Here is a 20,797-nt window from a genome sequence, read left to right as displayed (position 1 = left end):
ATGAAGCTTAAAGAGGTGGATGTAAGTATAAAACAGAATCTGACATTTAATATTCAGTGAGAAAGTCTCAAGGCAATCCAAAATGGTTTATTGTCTTTTTCAGAGGTAAACTTATGTAGGAGGCCAGATTCCTAGAAGGTTATTCTTTGGTGAAAAAAGAATTAGAACAGGTAGTTTTAAGACCCATTTTTTCAGCATTCAAGCTAAGGGTGCACCCATCCACTACAGGTCACCAAGAGATACTTCAGTCTGTTTAGCTCAACTGCCTTTCTGAGATAGTGCCTGGAATGGGCATTTTCCTTGTTCTTAGGTTTCCTTTTTTTTTTTTTTTCTTAATCCTCAGTATACTAGGGAAAATAGTTGGGTCCAGTGAACCATTTTTGTTGTTTTATATATTTTAAAATAGTTTTACATATAATTAAAAAAATTTTTTTGGAGAGAGGTGATTAGGTTTAATTGTTTATTTTTTATTTTACTTTATTATTTTTTTGTGGAGGTACTGTAGATTGAACCCAGGACTTTGAGCATGCTAAGCATGCGCTCTACCGCTGAGCTACACTCTCCCCCACATACAATTTTATAGGAGTAAAAATAAGAGGATGGTGAAGATATTAGCATTATTCTTTTTAATAAGCATTTAAACAAAAGTCCAAGTTTTCTATATCTTGCTGGTTTTGACAATATATATATACACCTAAAATGAGTAAAGTTACTTATTGCTCATTAGCTGTCGTGTGTAAACCCAGAACATACCCATCTTGCAAATACTGATATCAAAGTCCACAGACCTCCTGTATAGCACAGGGAACTATATTCAGTTTCTTGTAATAACATAATGGGAAAGAATCTGAAAAAAAAAAAATATATGTATACGTATAACTGAGTCACTTTGCTGTATACCTGAAACTAACATTGTAAATCAACTACACTTCAATTTAGAAAAAAAAAGTTACAGTCCATCTCTAAGAAGTTGTAATTTATCATTTCTTCTATTTTATCTGAACACTTGAGTTATCAGAATGCAGTACTTTAAGAATACAGTTGACCCTTGAACGACATGGGTTTGAACTGCATGGGTCCACTTACACTTGGATTGTTTTCAGTGGCAAATACTACAGTACTACGTGATCAGTGGTTGACTAAGTCCACATATGTGGAACTGCATAAACAGAGGGCTGGCTAAAAGTTATTCTCGATTTTTTGACTGCATGGAGGATTGATGCCCCTAACTCCTGTGCTTTTCAAGGGTCATTTGTATTTTGGAACTTTTGGTGACTTCTAATCTTATTGAACAGAGCATTGTCATCTTTGCACTATAATCAAACCATTTTCATATTTAACCAATGGGATTGACTATTTCATTGTATTCAGTGCATTTCATTATCTGTTTTATTTCTAGTTCTCTTTTTATACCCAGCTGCTTTTGGCTTTTGTTCTCTTGTGAACTGTATCAAGTACATTTTGGTATGCAGACATAAAAAGGTGAAAGAATACTGTCATGTGTCCTTTTAGAAAAACACTGTGGTCCAAAATCTTGTTGCAGGATTTTGTATGATGAAGTCACAGTTGAATGACTAGCTGGGTGAGAATACTAAAGATTACATTTTTCTCCTTAGAAGTATGTTGGTTGGGAATATTCAGCAAGTATGTTGCCACCTGAAGACGTCATAGTCTGAGATTCTGCTTATAAGATAATTTCACATTCATCATTAGAATCTAGAGTGTTGTTATCTGTCTCACTGCATCAGTCTGATTGATCCCTTTCATAATCGTGAAAATCTTTCCTCTCAGTTTTTTTCTCTTTGCAATTAATGGGTATAAAATAGAAATTCTGAATTTCCAGTTGTTTAATGACAGCCAAAAGCAGACTACAAGAGTGATATCTCCAGCCTTTTTATATACTTTCTTGAAAGACTATGAAATGAAGATGATGCAGTAGTAACAATAAAATGTACTGTTGTATCCTTTCCAGGTGATGCCATCATCCTTCTGTTTTCTTTAAAATTTTTTAAAAGCATAGGTGTGAATAATTGATGAATGATGATGAAAATAGCAAAGTTTTTCAGTGTATAGAAAAAATAAGATTGATGGATTCTGCCTTAGATTTGTGATAGGATTCACTGGATGCATATAATAATTGTAAGATAGAGTTTTATTCTATTCTTAAAAAGTAAAATTTCATGTTTTTTGGGAGATCTATAAGAAAGGATAAAAGTCATGAAATAGATTTGCTCATAAAAGAAATGCAGAAGCTAAAATTGAATTTACTGGAGATTATTATAGAGGCCTTGCTTTTTTTTTTTTCCTTTATCGCTCTTATTTTTTCTCTAATTATGGCATATGATAAAGTTGATCATGAAGTTTTGGCATAATTTATTTTTACTTTTAATAGTCTACCACTTCCGAGATAACTCTCAGATCATGTTGATAGAAACTTCAGGTTTTCCAGAACTGTTTGCCTGTCCGTAGTTGTTTGCATTATTTCATAGATGGCTTTATGTATTGATCGACATGTATTGATTGGTAGAGTTCTCTGGCCACCTGTACCGGGGCAACCTTACTTTAACCAAGATTTTTGTGGGGGTATTAATTATCTCTTCACAACCCCCTGCCCCCATTTTCCGTGTATTGAAAATACATCAAACAAGCTGCTGTGTCATAAGAAATAACTCTAATCCTCAGTGGAAACTTCTAAAGTTGTGTTTAAAAATACTTGATAATTATAGATGTAGAGTATATAAGATACAGATTTCTTTAGGTAGGAGGTTTTCTAAGATACTTAACGTATTCTGCTAGATGCTGAATGTGTGTAATTTTTTTGTTGTTCAGCTAAAGTTTTTAGTACATTTAAGTCCTTCAGCAAGGGATTTAAATGTCATAACCTTGAAGGAATTTTAAAATAGGGTTTATCACTTTCTGAATACAGTTCTTAATTTCAACATTTTATAAATACTGACATCAGACTTAAAATACATGTTATTGAAGTTGTAGCTTATTCTTACTTTTGATATTTGAATCATAACTTGAATCATCAAAATGAAGTGCTTGATGTACAGTCTTGACAAAAACAGAAAGACCTGTGTTTTTCACTATGTATAAAACTGCCTTGTAAGAAACAATTCTTTACAATAATATTTATTTATGTTTAGTAAACCCTCGTGAATTTGCAGTTCATTTTCCAAAGAGGCAAATTACCCAAAAAGGATTCGGTTTTATTTTTCAGTAGTAAAATTTAAGCATGCGTGACTCTTTTTATTAAGCTATGTGTAGTATGCCAGTTTCAATATAATAACATTTTTGATTCTTGAGTTTAATGGAATTTGGCATTTATAATAAGGCATTACTTACAGTGTTGAAATCTTGGAATGAATGAATAAGGATCTGTTTTTTCTTGTTAGGTATATTCAAGAGCAAATGATCAAGAACCATGTGGATGGTGGTTGGCTAAAGTTCGAATGATGAAGGGAGAAGTAAGTGTTGTTAACGCTTGCTTTGTGACTAGTTTCCAAGGAAGTACTTCGACTGTTGGTTTTTATAAATGTTACTCCAACTTTTAGTTTTGTTTCTAAAAGCCTACTTCAGAAATAGTCACACATTCAAAAAATTCATGAGACCCTTAATTTCTGTTTGTGTTCTGGATTTGCAAACGCCAAAGCTCCTCTCTAGAGGTATACCACAAGCATGTAAGGACCATCAAGGTTCATGCTTGTTAAGAACCTATAATCTAGTTCAGGCAAATCAGATTGATGTAATTTAAGCTGTGTTTTCATGCCACAGGGGGAGGGTCTACTGGTTAAGCTGAGCAAGGTAATTAGGACTTCATTTAAAGCTCATTATTTTTGTTCAGATGGGATTTTTAAAGTATTTTGATGTCTTTTAGTTTTATGTCATTGAATATGCTGCTTGTGATGCCACTTACAATGAAATAGTCACATTTGAACGACTTCGACCTGTCAATCAAAATAAAACTGTCAAAAAAAATACCTTCTTTAAATGCACAGTGGATGTTCCTGAGGATTTGAGAGAGGCGTGAGTAATTTTGTTTACTATTGAATTGCTTTGTGAATTAAGAGGATTTTTCAGTACTACAAAAATCTCTTTTCCCTAAATACCCAATCAAAAACTTTGATAGAAAATCTTTTTAGTACACAAAAGTTTTAATGGATGGTGCTAAAATAAACTACTTAATTTGCATTATAATTGCCCTCTTAAATTTAACCTATTATTTAGGTCTTAAACATGAATTAATTTCTCCTTAGGTGTGCTAATGAAAATGCACATAAAGATTTTAAGAAAGCAGTGGGAGCATGCAGAATTTTTTACCATCCGGAAACCACGCAGCTAATGATACTGGTAAGTGAACTCCATATTTTAAGATAGCTAATGGATATTGCATAGTTTTTATAAGTAAATATTTCCAAAGATAAAAGCTAACTTGGTATAAGTGGCTTAAAATACTGTGTATTGGTTGGGGGAGGGTAGAGCTCATTGGTATACTTGTGCTTAGCATGCATGAGGTCCTGGGTCCAATCCCCAGTACCTCCATTAAAAAATAAGTAAATAAATAAATAAACCTAATTGCCTCCCCCACTCCAAAAAATTTAAAAATAAATAAATAAAATACAGTGTGGGAGAAAAAATATTTTGCAGTTATATAATGTTAATTTTTAAAATCTCCTCTGGAGTAAGGAGGAAAATTTTTTGTATGACATTATTAACATAATAAAATTCTTAATGTGTGGATTCTTGGATTCCACTTCCCCATCATAATTTGAAGAGCAGATCTAAATAATACAAAGGTTAAGAAATGAAAGATTACTAATGGGAGGTGGGCATGTTAGGTGAGGAGAGAAGTACAGTAGACGAAAATCAAGGAAGGCCCTATGTGGAAGGTTGTGTTTGTATTATCTTGAAAAGGCATTTAAGTTTTTGAGTGATTAACTTGTTTGTTTAGTCTGCCAGTGAAGCAACTGTGAAGAGAGTAAATATTTTAAGTGACATGCATTTGCGGAGTATTCGTACAAAGTTGATGCTTATGTCCAGAAATGAAGAGGCCACTAAGCACTTAGAAGTAAGTAGGTTTACTGAAAAGGTTTTATGTGTGTCCCATTTAGTTTCATGAGTACATTATTTAAGTTCCACGTCTCAAAACTACTTGACTGTTAGGTAAGGCAACCTGGGATCTGTTTTTTTGGCTAATACCTGGAGTCATATGTCCTTCGAAGAATTGCTTTTTTCTATTATTTTTCTCAAACGTAGCCTTTTTTAAAACAAATCTTTTAATAGTTATTCTTTTAGAGCAGTTTCAGGTTCACAACAGAATTGTGCAGAAAATACAGTTCCCACATAGCCCTCCCCACCCACACGTATATACTCCCCTACCCTCAACATCCCTTATCAGTGTGGCATATTTGGTACAATCGATGAACCAGCATGGGGACGTTATTATCAACCAAAGTCCATAGTTTACATTAGGGTTTACTCTTCATATTGTACATTCTGTGAGTTTTGACAAATGAATAGTGATATGTAGCCACCACTATACTATATACAGGATAATTTCATTTGCCCTAAAAATCTCTTGTTCTCCATCTATTCATTTCTCCCTCCCTTCCTCTCCCCAAACCTCTGGAAACTACGATCTTTTTATTGTTTCTGTAGCTGTGCCTTTTCCAGAATGTCATTTGGTTGGAATCCTACAGTTTGTAGCCTTTTCAGACTGGCTTGTTTCATTTAGTAATAATGACTTTTAAGTTTCTTCTATGTCTTTCATGGCTTGATAGATCTTTTTTTTTTTTTTACTGCACATGTGGTTTTTAATTTACGTGTATGTACTGTTCGTTGTTTCTTTGAATGTTTAGAGCTTTGGCTTTTTAAACTTACATAGTTATCAAAGGAATAAAACCAACCACAAAATAAGAATTAACTCAAAAACATACATACACCCTGCTATTAACAGCAACATCATTTATAATTGCCAAGATATGGAAACATCTTAAGTGCATATCAATAGTTGAATAGATATTGGAGATGCAGTATATATATATTTATACATATTTTATATATATATATATATATATAATGTAGATGTAAAATGGAATAGAAGTCACCCATAAAAAGAAGGATATTTTGCCTTTTGCGGCCCTTCATTCACTTTTTTTTCACTTCAAAAACTAGAATTTTATAATTGGCAGAGACATTTCCATTACATCAAAAACAACAAAATACCTAGGAATAAACTTAGCCAAGGAGGTTGCCTATACTCTGAAAACCGAAATGGCACAAAGAAATGGAAAGATTTCTTGTGCTCTTGGATTGGAAGAATCAACACTATCAAAATGGCCACACTACCCAAAGCAATCCACAGATTCAACGCAACCCCCATCAAAATACTCAACAACATTACTCACAGAACTAGAACAAACAGTTCCAAAATTTATAAGAAACCTCAAAAGACCCCAGACAGCCAAAGTAATCTTTTGTAGGTCTCTCTTTTTTTTTCTTTCTTCTTTTTGTTCTCTTTTATGGTTTGATGACTAGAGAAGGTCCTTTAACATTTGTTGTAAAGCTGGTTGGGTGGTGCTGAAATCTTTTAGTTTTTATTTATCTGTGAAACCTTTGATTTCTCCATCAAGTCTGAACGAGAGCCTTGCTGGATAGAGTATTCTTGGTTTTAAGTTTCCCCCTTCCATCACTTTACATATATCGTGCCACTCCCTTCTGGCCTGTAGAATTTCTGCTGAAAAATCAGCTGATAACCTTATGGGAGTTCATTGTATGTTACTCATTGCTTTTCTCTTGCTAATCTTAGTATTTTCTCCTCATCCTTAATTGTTGTCGATTTGATGACTATGTACCTTGGTGTGTACCTTGTGTTCTTCTTTGGGTTGATTCTGTGTGGTACTCTCTGCGCTTCCAGGAGTTGGGGGACTGTTTCCTTTCCCGAGTTGGGGAAGTTTTCAGTTACTGTCTCTCCAAAAATTTTCTCAGGTCCTTCCTGTCTCTCTTCTTGTTCTGGGACCCCTATAATGTGAATATTAGAACACTTCATGTTGTCCCAGAGTTCTCTTAAACTATCGTCATTCCTTTTTTCTTTTTTCTGTTCTGAAGTAGTGATTTCCACGAATCTGTCTTCTAGCTCACTGATCCATTCTTCTGCCTCATTTAGTCTATTCTTGTTTCCTTCTAGTGTACTGTTCATTTCATTGATTTTATTCTTCAACTCTGTTTGGGTATTCTTTATGTTTGCCAGCTCTTTGGTAAGAACTTCACTTTGAGCGTCTATACTCCTCTTGAGTTCTCTGAACATCTTGGCCATCATTACTTTAAACTCTTTCTCAGATAAATTAGCTATCGCCTTATCTCTTATTTCTTCTTCTGGGATTTTATCTTGTGCCTTGGCCTGGGAGATATTCCTTTGCCACCTCGTTTGGTCTATCTTTCTATGTGTTAGTGGATTCCTTCCACAGGCTTTGGGATTATTGTTTTCTTACTTCTAGTATCTGCCCCTTGTGGATGAGTCTGGGCTAGAGGCTTATGCAGGTTTCCTGGCAGGAGGAGCCAGTGCCTGCCCACTGCTGGGTGAAGCTTGGTCCTGGACCTCTGGTGGGCAGGGCTGTGTCTAGAGGCCTTTGTGGCTCAGGAGGTCTGATGATGGATGGGGCTGTGTTCCCACCAGGTATGTTGTTTGGCCTGAGACTTCTCTACAGGCTGTTGGGTGGGGCTAGGTCTCTTGGTGCTAATGATCCAGTCAATATATCAGCCTCCAGGAAAGCTCATGTAGATTAACACTCACGGAATGTCCACCACCAGCCTTTGTGTCTCCTGAGTGACCCGCAGCCACCCCCTGTGTCCCTAGGAGACCCTACAAATCCAGCAGGCAGGTCTGGCCCAGGTTCCTATGAAATCACTGCCTCTTCCCTTGGACCGGGTGCACATTAGTTTCTGTGTATGCCTCAAGTGAATGGAGTCTCCGTTTTCCCCAGTCCCATGAGGCTCCCAGAGCCAATCCCCCTTGGCCTTCAAAACCAGAGGTACTGGGGTCTCCTCCTCTTCCCCCAGCTGGGGAGCCTGATGTGGGGCTTAGAGCTCTCACCCCTGTGGGAGGTCCTCTGTAACAAATCTTCAGCTTGTGGGTTGCCCACCCAGGGGGTATGGGACCCAGTTATATCGAGAGCACGCCCCTCCTACTGTGGTTCCCTCTTTGTTTCCAGTTGCAGAAGATCTTTTTTTTTACTAGGTTCCAGTCTTTTTTCAGTGGTTTAAATGGTTGTTTAGCATTCAGTTGTGGTTTCATTGTAGTCCCAAGGAGAGGCAAGCTCGTGGTCCTACCACTCTGCCATCTTGACCGGAACCCCTCAAACATAGCCTTTTGTCTGCTAAATGCCCGTTGAGTCATTTCTTAGGACTTAGATGACAGGTGCCAGAGAGCTTAGAAAATCGCTAGGGATTTCCAGTAGAACTGTACTACTGGTTCTTTACTCTGTATTTTCTACCCTGTTGTCTGTCAGTCACAATGCACTTCATTAGTAAGTAGTTCACTATACAACCATTGTGTAAGAGAGGAAGGACACACAGCTTGTAGTTTTTAAAAAAAAAAGCTGATTGTTGCTTCTCTCTACCCTGTCCTAAGGTACTCCTGTCTTCTATTCTTCACTGCCACACTATTAGACTTAGCTTCTCCCACCATCTCCCAAACACACATGCACACACACTGTCTTAAAGATAAACATACATCAGTTTCTCTAGGACAGGTATACAAGTGCCCTTATTAATTTAAAAGTTCTAAACAAGGAAAATGGGAATGAGTTTTGAAACATGAATCATCTGAATTGAAAAACTGCCTGTATCAGTAATTCTGGAAAATTGTTTTAAAATTACTGTTTTCTGTGACCATGATTAAATAGACTGATCAAACTTTTTCTCCTTTCCATTATATGATCCCAAGTAATTTTCTTTATTCCTTTTTTTAGTTCTTTTTTTTAACTGTGGTGAAATAAAGTTGCCATCCTAAGTAACCATTTTTCAGTGTGCATTTCATAGTGTTAAGTGTATTCATATTATTGATCAATCTACAGAACCTTTTCATATTGCAAAACTGAAACTATGTCCATTAAACAATTTCCCATTTCCCCTTCCCCCCAGCTCCAGGCAACCACTGTTCTACCTTGTTTCTATAAATTTGACTACCGTGAATACCTTATATAAGGGAATAAGCCTGTATTTGTCTTTTTGTGACTGGCTTATTTCACTAAGCATACTGTCCTCAGTGCTGGTCCATGTTGTATGTAGCATGTATCAGAATTTTCTTTATAAGGTTGAATAATACTGTGTTGTATGAATATATATCACATTTTGTTTATCCATTCATTAGTCAGTGGACATTTATTTGGGTTGCTTCCACCTCTTGACTGTTGTGAATAATGCTATGAACATGGGTATACAAAAATTTTATTTTTTCTGATCTTTTATAATAAATTCTAATTTGCCTCTTTTACTAGTGCACAAAACAACTTGCAGCAGCTTTTCATGAGGAATTTGTTGTGAGAGAAGATTTGATGGGCCTGGCGATAGGAACGCATGGTAGTAATATACAGCAAGCTAGGAAGGTTCCTGGAGTTACAGCTATTGAGCTAGATGAAGATACTGGAACATTTAGAATCTATGGAGAGGTAAGCTGCTGTCCCCTACGTTGGGTAGCTTTTACGATAACATTAACTATTGTTTAGAAATTCAGTTTCCTGGTAAAATACTTTAAAACCAGTCAGCCCAGCAATCGGTACATGTATGTAGGTAGATTGAAGATACTGTGTTTTATGGGGCATTGAAATATTTGCTGAGTATTTATTGTGTACTATTTTCAGAAGTTCCTTAACCAACCAGCTGCTTTTGAATTTTACTCTGTTTTATGTGCATTACAAATAATTTATTCAAATATTTTTTGAGTGCTTACTATGTGTCAGGCACTGACAGTTGTAAATAGCATATAATAGAATAGCTTTTATGGAACTTGAATTTGAGTAGTAATTTGTCGTTGGTTACTTGTGACATTTGTGTGGACAGGAAAATAATAAATCTGAAAAATAAACTTTTTGTCATTGAGACCATCCTTCACATTAGAATAAATGAATGAGGTTTTTTGGAGTGATAATTTCAAGTCTTGACTTTTCATTTGAGTCATACAGTAAATCTGAATAGTGGCCTGATTTTTATTTCTGAAATCTTTAGAAGTGGGCAGTATAACAAAGTAATTAAGATGAAAGGCTTTAGAGCTATACTGCCTGAATTAGAATTCTGCCTCTACCACTTTGAGAGGGCTTGGAGAAAGTTACTCAGCTTCCTTGTGTAGTTTTCCTTATTGTAAAATGAGAATAATAATAGTGCTTACCTTACAGTTTAGGAGAGTTAAATACAGTTTTAAATTTTTTGTTGTGTATGATATAGTGAGCACACAATATACTTGATTTATGGTTATTAAAGGGCAAACATTAAAGTGAAAGTTAACTTACAGAGAACTATACATTCCTTTTAGAGAGGTACCCCCCCTATCTTTTAGTCTTTTAAAATTGTACCCATTAAAAATTAGGAATTTAAATGGTATTATCAATACGAACTTAAAAAAATGCATTGCTGTAAAAACAGTCTTTTAAGTCATTTCTAATGGTGAGAATGAAAAAAATCAGTGCAGACAGTACAGATAATATGAACAATTGAGTTATAACATCCACCTGGAGAAATTCAGCATAGGAGTATGGGCCAGATGTATTTAGGATTAAGTAAGTTAGACTCTTTTGCTCATTTTCTCAGGAGCTTAAAAGGGACCTTAGGGATATCTAACATTTTGATTCTAATAGACTTTTTTCGTATCCATTTAATAATTACTCTGACTTAAAAAAAACTTCATGAATTACTTGATTTGAAATGTCACTGGTGGGCTGAGCAGAATCTTGTATTAGAGCATAAGGTTTTTTTTCTCATTTTTTGTGTTTTATGGATTGTGGGTTTCTTCAGGGTTGTATTTCATGTTTGTGTCCCTCCTCCACCCCCTTACAGAGTGCTGATGCTGTGAAAAAGGCTAGAGGTTTCTTGGAATTTGTGGAGGATTTTATTCAGGTTCCTAGGAATCTTGTTGGTAAGTAACTTCTACTAAATGTTAAATAAGTTAAATGTTACTTAATTACACACAGTGACTTAATTGACAATTAGTCTTTTGTGATACCTTATTTCACTTAAAGTTATGTGGAGTGTTTTTCTTTTCCTTTTCTTCTTTTATAATAATGTATGTTACTTGTATCTCATTATTGTCATGTTAAAATGTTTTCTTCTGTACAGAGTGACCCACTAATAAGACTTACAATTTTTATAAGTTTGTCATTAGTTTTTCTTAAGCCTCTCCATCCTTTGAGCTCTTTCTTGTCATTTGCTTCATGTCTTTTTATCTTTTATTTATCCATCAAAATTGTCATAGTACTTTTTGAGAAGGTATTTGTGATAATTTTTTTCTTTTGTTTAGTGCAGAAGAAAAAATGAGTGGACTAACAATAGGGTAATAAACTTCTACACAGTAGGCCCTGAATAAATAATAATTGGTTGTTGCAAAGACATAGAATAAGGTAAGAAGTCACGGGCAGGAGAGAAGGATATAAGGGGAGGTTTCACTATAAAGTTTTTGACACTGTTAATGAAAATCACTGTACCCCATGGGTTGTAAATTAAGTTACAAAAGTTTTTGAATTTGAAGCTGAAGTTACAGCATTATAGCTTGGGATTAGTTGTTTAATAGCTTTATTATTAACATCCCCTATATCTGTGCTGCCCTTTTAAATGCTGTTTGAAACATATGGGAACACTTTAGTCACATGTTAAATACTCTGATTATTCTGAAAGTTTAATATAAAAATAAGCATCAACATAAAGTAGTGAAGTTTACTAGGGGAATGATTTTTTTTTTTTTTTTTTTTGGAGGGAGGAGAGGATTATCTATTGATTAGTTTTTTGACCTTAGTAAAAGAGAGCCGCTTGGGCTCCATTTATATATAGTTACTTCTGTTCTGGCTTTAGGAAAAGAATTCTGTATGTGTTTTTCGGTCAAAACATCAGTAGGAGAAGATTTAAAAAAACAGTACACTTCCACTGTAAAAAAAAAGATGTTTGTTTTGGCCAGTAACAAGTAGTGTACTTGAAACAGTAGTCCACAACACAAGAATTTGGATAGTTTTTTGTGTTCAACTGTTGGTTATCTAAAAAGCTTTTCACTTCTGCCCCCACATTTGGATGGGTATGACATCTTGCCAGTTAACTAAGCTCCACTTTTATCTGTTCTTGGAAACTGTTGTTCACTGTACACTGAGTTGCTGGAGAAATGAGTTGATATGTTAAAATTGAATATAAGCTTCATGAATTCTGTATAATTTTAATAAATGTTAATATAATAGAATGTTACCAAATGCTTATTTTTGTCAAATGAAAACATCTTTGATGAGAAAGCTGCTTTTGAAAATGATCCCCTTTACTTAAATCATACTCCATCACTGACATACTAACATTGTGGTTGCTCCTTTTACAGAACATAATTTAATTTAGATTTCTTGTAAAAATGATTTGGAGGTGAGTGTTTCCAAGGGAGTCAGTGTTGTTTCCAACCCAACAATTCAATAGAAGATAGCCTTGGTGTTGAATTTTTGGTAATGTTAGTTTTGAGTAAAAATTCCTGATACTTCAGAAATAAGGAAGTTGGATGTATTTGTAGCTCTCAGATTCTTTTTATTCATTTTATCTATGTATTGTTAGGTCCAGTCCTTTTTCTTTTTTCCCCTCTATTCTGGCTTGGTTGGCTTTGGTGATTAGGGGTTATGTGTTTACTGTTTAGGAAATACGTATTAGTGAGTATTACATGTGTTGGTGAAATACTCAAAAGTAGTGGAAAACTTCAATTGTTTTTTGTGTATAATAATACTACATTTGTCTCAAGTGTTTTATGGGTGAAGCAGCCTTTCAAAAAATAGTGCATTCTTAGTTCAAGTGAAAGAGAAAAAGAGGACTGAGGAGTAAAAGAGAATGAGGACTGCTTGGGTAAGTTACAGAGCAGAGAGGTTTTCCATACATATTCAGGTTTTAAGAGTTCTAGACTTTGACCAAAAATTCCCATCCCTCCCAAATCAAAAGAAATTTATTATATGATAATTGGTTTGAAAGTGAATTGAAACCTTTCAACTTCTGGAAGCCTTCCTTAATCACTTCTCTACTCTGTCCCTTCAGCATTTATGCTCAATGCTCAAATTATACTACAGGTCTGCTTCAATTTGTCAGTATGCTTTGAAATTTGAACTGTGGAAATGATCAGTTAAAATATTAACAGTCTCTGGTGGGACTAAATAAAACTGTCAACTAGATCCTTGCCATGGACCCCAGAAGGATGATGAATGTTCACTCACCACTGGTACAGTTCACAAGAAGGAAGGGGCAAAGATTTTGGGGAGTGATTATGATATATCAACCTGACTTTTGTATTTTCGAAAAGATATTTGCTTATTTTTAGCAGGGTCAAGGATGGAGTTGCTGCTTGAGCGTCACTGTTAACATGAAGGTTGCTTTTGTATGATGCTGCTAGGGCTACTCAGAGAAGACGTACATCATGTGAATTTCCTCTCCTACTCTTTTTCTTTTTCCCTCTCAGTTGCTGCTGCTTTTAAATTTAGGGTTACTGGGGAAGGAGGTTTGAGACTAGGGATAGAAAATCCTATAATAGTGTCTGCTGTATTGGCTGGCTTACTTTTGCCATTGTTCCTTTATTTATTCTTTATTGGAAACTGTTCTCTTAAGCATGCAATAGGAAATACTTCCATTTTAACCTCTTTCAACCGAAATTTATTGTCCTAATAAATTGCTGATATAGTATAAAAATTTAATTAATTGAGAACTGGGACTTAATAACAAATATGGTATTGCTGTTAACTATAAGGGATACATCTATTCCATATAGTGGTGGTTACCTGAATATTTACTTTTGTTACCAGGTAACACTACTCAGTATTGCTTTGTTATTTGAGTGTGTGTTAGCTTTATAACAAGTGCGTTCCTAAGGGGAAGAGCATCTTCATGTTCTCCTTTAATTGTTGGATACTCAATAACTGCTATTTGACAGACTTACAAAGTGTGATGAAGGTAAATAATTTGAATTTTATTTCATTTTACAGTATTTCATATCTAGAAAGACAGCAAAACATATACATGTTGTATGTAGTTGCATATCTGTGAAGTAGTTTAAGAATTTATGGGTATAGAATGTAATGCTTGTTAAATGTAAACATTTTATTTCTGTGAAGAGAATATTCATTTTATAAGAATCTTCAAGTCCTAGGTGTCTTTTAAACAAATAGGAACTTGAAAATAAATGCAAGATTGAATTTATTAGTTGTTTGAATAATATATGTAATATGTAATAAATTGATATGATTAATGCCAAAATAAGTTTTCTTTCTGTCTTCATTTATATTTCCAAGCTTTTGAAATGGGTTGGGCTTGATATTATAAAAATATAAAAATGATACAGAACATATTGAAAAATACTTAAGACTTTGAAAATGTCTCACGTGAGCAGCACTATGAATCCCAGTTAATAGTAGTAACCTTAGGTGTACTGAAGAGAAGCTGGTTTCAGACCAAGGATAAAATTCCTCACTCTGAGAGTGACAAGGTGGAGCTTTGCTTGGTTTTTCTAATTTGATAGCAAGTCATAAATTATTTGGGCTGGTGTTGAAATGATAATATTGGTTTTTAACTTATCATTATATTTGTTTCTTCTTATTAAAGGAAAAGTAATTGGGAAAAATGGCAAAGTTATTCAAGAAATAGTGGACAAATCTGGTGTGGTTCGGGTGAGAATTGAAGGAGACAATGAAAATAAACTGCCTAGAGAAGATGTAAGTATTTAAAATAATTTAATTCGTCTTTTTTTTTTTTCCATGTTTTCTTGGTTTACTTACAATGTTACAGTTTCAGAGTTGTAGGAAAGTTATATCCAGTGAACTACTTACACTCTGCAGCAGATTTTTCTTTTAAAAAAATTCTGTTCCTTATAATATTGCTTTATACACTTAGAAAACAAGTCATATTTCAGTTGCGGGCCTTGGGCTCTTGGTTGGTTTCTCAGTACTTCAGTAAAAAAGCTACTTTTTGATAAAAATGCTTCAGTTTGATAATCTTAACAGTTCTGTTTCTTTTTTGGAGTGTCAAGCTGTAAAATTTGATACTCTAAAACAGTCTGCTGTAAAGGAATTCTTAGTAACACTTTCTTTGACTTTTTTTTTTTAAAGAATTTGAAAGCTCTGACCATTTCTTTATTGAAATCTTGAAGCTTTATATTGCTCTTAATTCTGATAACTTTCTGTAATTTCTTCAGTTTTCTTACATTTTGATGTTTTGTTCACAGAACTGTGTTTTACTTTTCATTTGTTTACTTTCAACATTTCTCACCTTTGTGACTCTAGTGGTCAACTCTGTATATAGTTGTATGTCTGAATACAAGGGAAGGATTTCCCTCCCAAATTACCTCCCAGAAAGTAGTATGCTCGCATCTTCTTCAGTTTTGTACAATAGATAACTATTTGAAGAGATTGTTAGCCTGTTGAATAGGATAAGTCTTGTTAAAGACAGAAAAAAGAGGGAGAGGGAGAAAGAGAACTGCAGGCATTAGTTCAGATAAATAGCTTCACGCTAATTATTGAATGCTGTAAAGATACCTTTGAAAGATAGCCATTTCCTTTATTCCTTTTAATTAGTTAGAATGTAGAGATAAATATACACTTAGAAATGAATGAGGGAAAGAATTAACTTAGTGTTATACAAATGAGTTCTTGTGGATTGATTTCATCCTACACTGCTTCAAAAATTGCCGTAAACCTCAAGTAATTTTAACCTCCTGTAAAGCAAACACTATGCCCCACGTGGTGGAGGGGGTGACCCCATTTTTCATGACTTAAAGATGCCTTTGACATAATGGTTAAAATCGGTGGTGTTATATTATTAAAAATTGGTGCTTTCCCCATTTATACTTAATATGTAAAATATGTCATCCATTTGGCATACAGCTACTGCCTAAAATTGATCTGAAGATCAAGATGTTTACTGACCAGGGTCATTTGACTCGGCTATAAATTTCTTAGCTTGATCCTAATATCTGGTTTTCCCTTAGCTTGACTTATTCTATTCCCAGTTGTTTTCCAGTATTTACTGTCTTGTTGCAAGCTAGTTCTTTTCAGGTCCTCCTTCATAAATTAAGAAGTTATTGTACTTTCCTGTGTTTATAGTTTTGGTCATTGTCACTGCCATTTCTCTGCCAGGGCTAAGAAATTAAAATGCTTAAACATACCAAACAGATTATGTAAATGATTAAGCAGGTTGGGAAGCACAAGATAGTGATGGGAGGGCACATTGTGTCTTTCTGTAAAAGAAGCAGATGCTGCTCAGGTTTAATCTGGTTGCCATGTAGGAATGCATGTATTATGTGTTGCTGTATCTTCCAATATTTTTAAGATGAAACCAATAATACACAAAAATTTTTCAATTTTCAAAAGATTGCATGTTATATCTAGAAGGCTAATACTGACTTATTTAGAGCCACTATTTCACAACTTAAACTAACTCCCCTGGAGAGTCAGTTTATAACTTGTTTCCTTTGAAGTCTTTGCTAATTTACCTGTGGCCTGAAATGACCTTTCCCACCTGTAACTGCAGCCTTTATTGTCTGTGTAATTGTGTATTTAATATTTTCTTTAAGCTTTATGTGTTGTTTTCTGGTTTATCTTGTGTCTCCAAGCCACGTTATGATCTCCTTGAAGTCAAAAAATTAAATCTGAATTCTCATGTTCTCCATTCTTTCCTAGCACAGTGAACTGTATAGAGTAGACACCTGATAAATATCTTATGAGTTTATTAAGATTTTTTAAAGGATAAGTTTGAGTTTTTAATTGTAAAGAAATAGGTTTATGTGAAAGAATAACTCGAGTAGAGTGTAAAAATATATTTGTGTCCTGTCCATGTCTGTCTTTCTCCATCATGCCTAATAGATTTAAGACTGTTGTCAGGTTGCCTTTTCATGTCTTTCACTGTTAAAAACAATGCTGCAGCAAAGGTTCCTTGTGACTGGAGAGTGAATTCCTGGAAGTGCATTTGTTAGATCAAAGGGCGTTTAAATTTTTAGATCTTGTTAGTTTTCCCACACATTCCTTCCACCAGTATAGGAAATGTCTAGTTTCCACGTTTGCCAATATTGGGGTTTTATCAAACTTTAATTAGTGCCATTCCAGAAGATATACGTGTTACCTTTCCGTTTGCTTGAAAGGCATTTTCTGAAAGCATATTGTCCTTTACATGTTTTTTGTCTTTTTTGTTACTGAATTGTAAGAGCTTTTTGTATTTGGTGGAAGTTAGTCTTTTCTCTTTTCATGTATGTGGCAAATATTTGTTTCTTTTGACTTTTTTTTTGTTCCTGTGCAGGCATTCAAATTTTTTTGTACTGGATTTTTTTTTTCTGACTTTTGCCTTATGACTTGTGCATTTTATATGTTGTTTGGCAAAGTCTTTCCTACCTGTAGATCATTCAGAATCGCATTTATATTTTCCCCTCCAGTTTGAGTTTGTTTTTCTTTTAATGACTAAATTTTTCTCTCCAATTAGAAATTGTTTCGTATAATGTATCGGGAGCAGGGATAAGCTTTAATTTTTTTCTGAGTGCTAGTTGTTTGTCTCAGTGTCATCTATTAACTGTAAATAATCAGTTAAAATTTTTTTAATCTAGAAAGTTCACTGGAATTACTTAGATGTGAATGCTTATATGCAGTAATAATCACCTACTCTTTATTCCAGATGTTTTTGTTATGGTTTATAATAGCCATCAAAGTATTGTATAAAATATACACCATTAAGGATGCCTTTTTACCTCTCCTTTTCTTTGAAGGTAACTATTGGTGATAATATCGCCAGTTCAGGGTTAAGGCATTTTATTTCTCGTAATCCTTGCAGATTGATTGTCTGGAATGAATATCCCATCTTTATCTACTTGGTAAAATTCTAGTTGTTTTTAATATTCACTTTAAATGGATAATACTCTGATGAATTCCCCTAAATTTCCACATCTGGGGGTGGCATAATTTCACATTCCACCTAATATTGCCATTTTTTTAATTCCTATCACTAATGCTGTACAGTAGTATTATAGGAATGTTTAGTATCCTTTCTGAGGTTATGGTTACCTTTAGAACAGGGACTTTGTTCTTATTCCTTAACATAGATTCTGGCAGTTAACAAGTGGATGTTATTTGGAATTAGGTGACTGGATATGAAATTGGCTGGCTCAGTTGCTGATTTTACGACTATGGGCAAATTGTTTTCTCAGCTGTAAAATTGAGATATTTCTTAAAGTGACTTTAATGAACATTAAATGATGAACGTAAATAATACACTCTTGGAAATACGATACATGCTTAAAAGTTTTTAGCTCTCTCTTCCCACCCCCATCTCTTACTCACTTTGTATCCTGTATTATCTACCTGTGAATTCCTGAGGACAGGGTCAAGACTTTTTTCACTTTAGAGTCCCTTATTTATGCCTTCCTAGTTGTAGTTACTTCTTTAGTCACTAGGCTCCACAATAGCTGTGCTTTGTACTGTAGCCTTAGTACCTGCCCTAGTGCGATTCTTCTTTTTAGTCTCCCATGTTTAAAATAACTGTTAGGAACTGTTCTGTACAATCAGGAAAGTAAGGAAAGACATCGCAACTGGGTAAGTTTACTTAGGCTATACTCATTTCCCTTAGCCAGTAGGAAACTGAAGTGTATTTCTTTAAAGGGAAAAACCCATCATTTAGCTGTCTTATTTCTCTTCCTTCCCACTTTTTAAAACCTTCCTCTTTTGAAATTTAGTAAAATAAGCCAGGTCCAGGTTGATCTTTTCGTTTGCTTTAATAACTGGTGACTTATTTGCTTACATCAGTAATTCCTTTATTTTACATCGTGTAAATATTTAGAGTCTGTAGATGATACTTATGTTAATGGTCACGAAGCACTCCTTTTAGTACACTGACACTTAAGGTTCTGCTATCTGAGCACATATTGTAGGGATAACCTGGCTAATGTGTTTGATTATGCTTTTAAGGCAACACTACTAAGGTGGTATCTAGTCTGAAAATTCATGCCAATTTGAAGGAAAATTTCTTTTTAAATTGGTTTCCATAACTAGAAAATTAGATTGAATTAGAAATTAGAAAACATATAAACTGATACTTAGAAAGTAATTAAAAATTTTTAGCACACTTAAATGCTAAATTATAGTGTAAATAAGGCAGTTTATTGAAAAATCTCAGTATTTTAAATTATATTGATATTTTAAAAGTTTATTTTTAAACTTTGAAGTAAATTACTGCTCATTTTAGAAAATTTTTCCATATATATTGATATGTCATATTTAGGCTAGAACTTTTTAAAAAATATTAAATACTGAGGATGCTGTGTTTTCTTACAGGGGATGGTTCCATTTGTATTTGTTGGCACTAAAGAAAGCATTGGAAATGTGCAAGTTCTTTTAGAGTATCATATTGCTTATCTAAAGGTTTGTATATTGTTCACATTCATATTGTTGCTCCACACATTAAACTTAAAATTAATATTTGTAGTAAATTTTAAATCTTTAAATATTTTTGTTAATTTCGAGTTCATATTTGCCCTTTTTTCCTGCATGAGAGTTTAAAAATAAAGAGTCCTTTGCCATAATAAAATGATTGGCTTCATGCACATTGTTTCTCTTTTCCTCTGAACTTCTACATTTCTTTCCTGTTTAAGACATGGTCACATTTGTGTTCTTGTAACTTAACTGTCATTACTTTTGTATCTACATGTTCTGTATTGGAACCATTTTGTTTTTTCCTTTCTGTTTTATATGCAAATAGGGCACAGAACCATGAATGAAGGTGGGCTTTTCTGGATAACTGGTATTCCCTGAATTAGATGCAGTACCCTCATAGACATCATTTGATAATCCTTAACCATCATTCTTTTTTTTTTAACTTTTTTTTTTATTGAGTTATAGTCATTTTACAATGTTGTGTCGTATTCCAGTGTAGAGTACAATTTTTCAGTTATACATGAACATACATATATTCATTGTCACATTTAACCCGTTGTTCTTTATATACTATTGAGTTGGTAAGTAAAGAGCAAAGGTTTTAGAACTAAAAGAAATGCCCTATAAATTATTAGAAGTTGGAGTTGTTGTTTTATACTCAATTTTTATTTGTGCTGTATTTTTCTTGTTTAGCATATAGTACCTCATCTGCTCTGTCTCTAGTATGTTTTCCTTTTAGTCACTTGTACTACTGCTGCTATGTTAGTATTTTGAAAGTGTCCCTGATAATGTCATTCCTTTCTTTTGAAACTCATCTTTAGGTCTCAATTCAATATGGCATTCCATGTTTTATATTCCACAACTCTACTACCTTTTAGCCAAGCGCTTTCTCTAGACACCTTACCTTTGTTTCTGACCTTAATTTCTGAATGACCAAGTCTCCCAGTTCATCTAAGTGACAACTCTAGTGTGTCACTATTTTGATAGGAAAGCAGGTTATTAATGGTACCTTACCTCCTTTAGCAGTTTTTACTCCTTGAGGGTTAGATCTGGTAATACTGTGTAATCATTAGCTATTTAATAAACAGGTTATTTTAACACTTGACTGTTAAACATTCTCTAGGTTATTTTGATGCTTGTCTGTAAACATTCCCTTAAAGGAGGAGAGTCCATGTCTTTTT

General features: G+C 34.1%; 1 protein-coding gene and 1 long non-coding RNA gene across 7 annotated transcripts in view; one reads left to right on the top strand and one right to left on the bottom strand.

The window, feature by feature from the left end:
* Positions 1-20,797, top strand: part of FXR1 (FMR1 autosomal homolog 1) — a 57,657-nt gene that overhangs the window by 23,725 nt on the left and 13,135 nt on the right. For all 6 annotated transcript variants that reach the window (XM_032483691.1, XM_032483674.1, XM_032483670.1 and 3 more), the window contains exons 4-11: positions 3,399-3,470; positions 3,881-4,029; positions 4,260-4,353; positions 4,955-5,071; positions 9,501-9,671; positions 11,053-11,131; positions 14,812-14,921; positions 19,518-19,604. In XM_032483691.1, the coding sequence (XP_032339582.1) occupies positions 3,399-3,470; positions 3,881-4,029; positions 4,260-4,353; positions 4,955-5,071; positions 9,501-9,671; positions 11,053-11,131; positions 14,812-14,921; positions 19,518-19,604 (879 nt within the window). The remainder of the gene's footprint in view (positions 1-3,398; positions 3,471-3,880; positions 4,030-4,259; positions 4,354-4,954; positions 5,072-9,500; positions 9,672-11,052; positions 11,132-14,811; positions 14,922-19,517; positions 19,605-20,797) is intronic.
* On the bottom strand, positions 539-11,934 carry LOC116664898. Its single transcript, XR_004321434.1, has 3 exons — positions 11,850-11,934; positions 11,796-11,800; positions 539-548 (listed from the first exon to the last, which is right to left on the bottom strand). It is a non-coding gene; the product is annotated as an uncharacterized LOC116664898 (long non-coding RNA).

The sequence above is a fragment of the Camelus ferus genome, chromosome 1 (genome assembly GCF_009834535.1).
Source record: "Camelus ferus isolate YT-003-E chromosome 1, BCGSAC_Cfer_1.0, whole genome shotgun sequence".
NCBI lineage: Eukaryota > Metazoa > Chordata > Mammalia > Artiodactyla > Camelidae > Camelus > Camelus ferus.
This window is presented reverse-complemented; position numbering and strand designations above follow the sequence as displayed.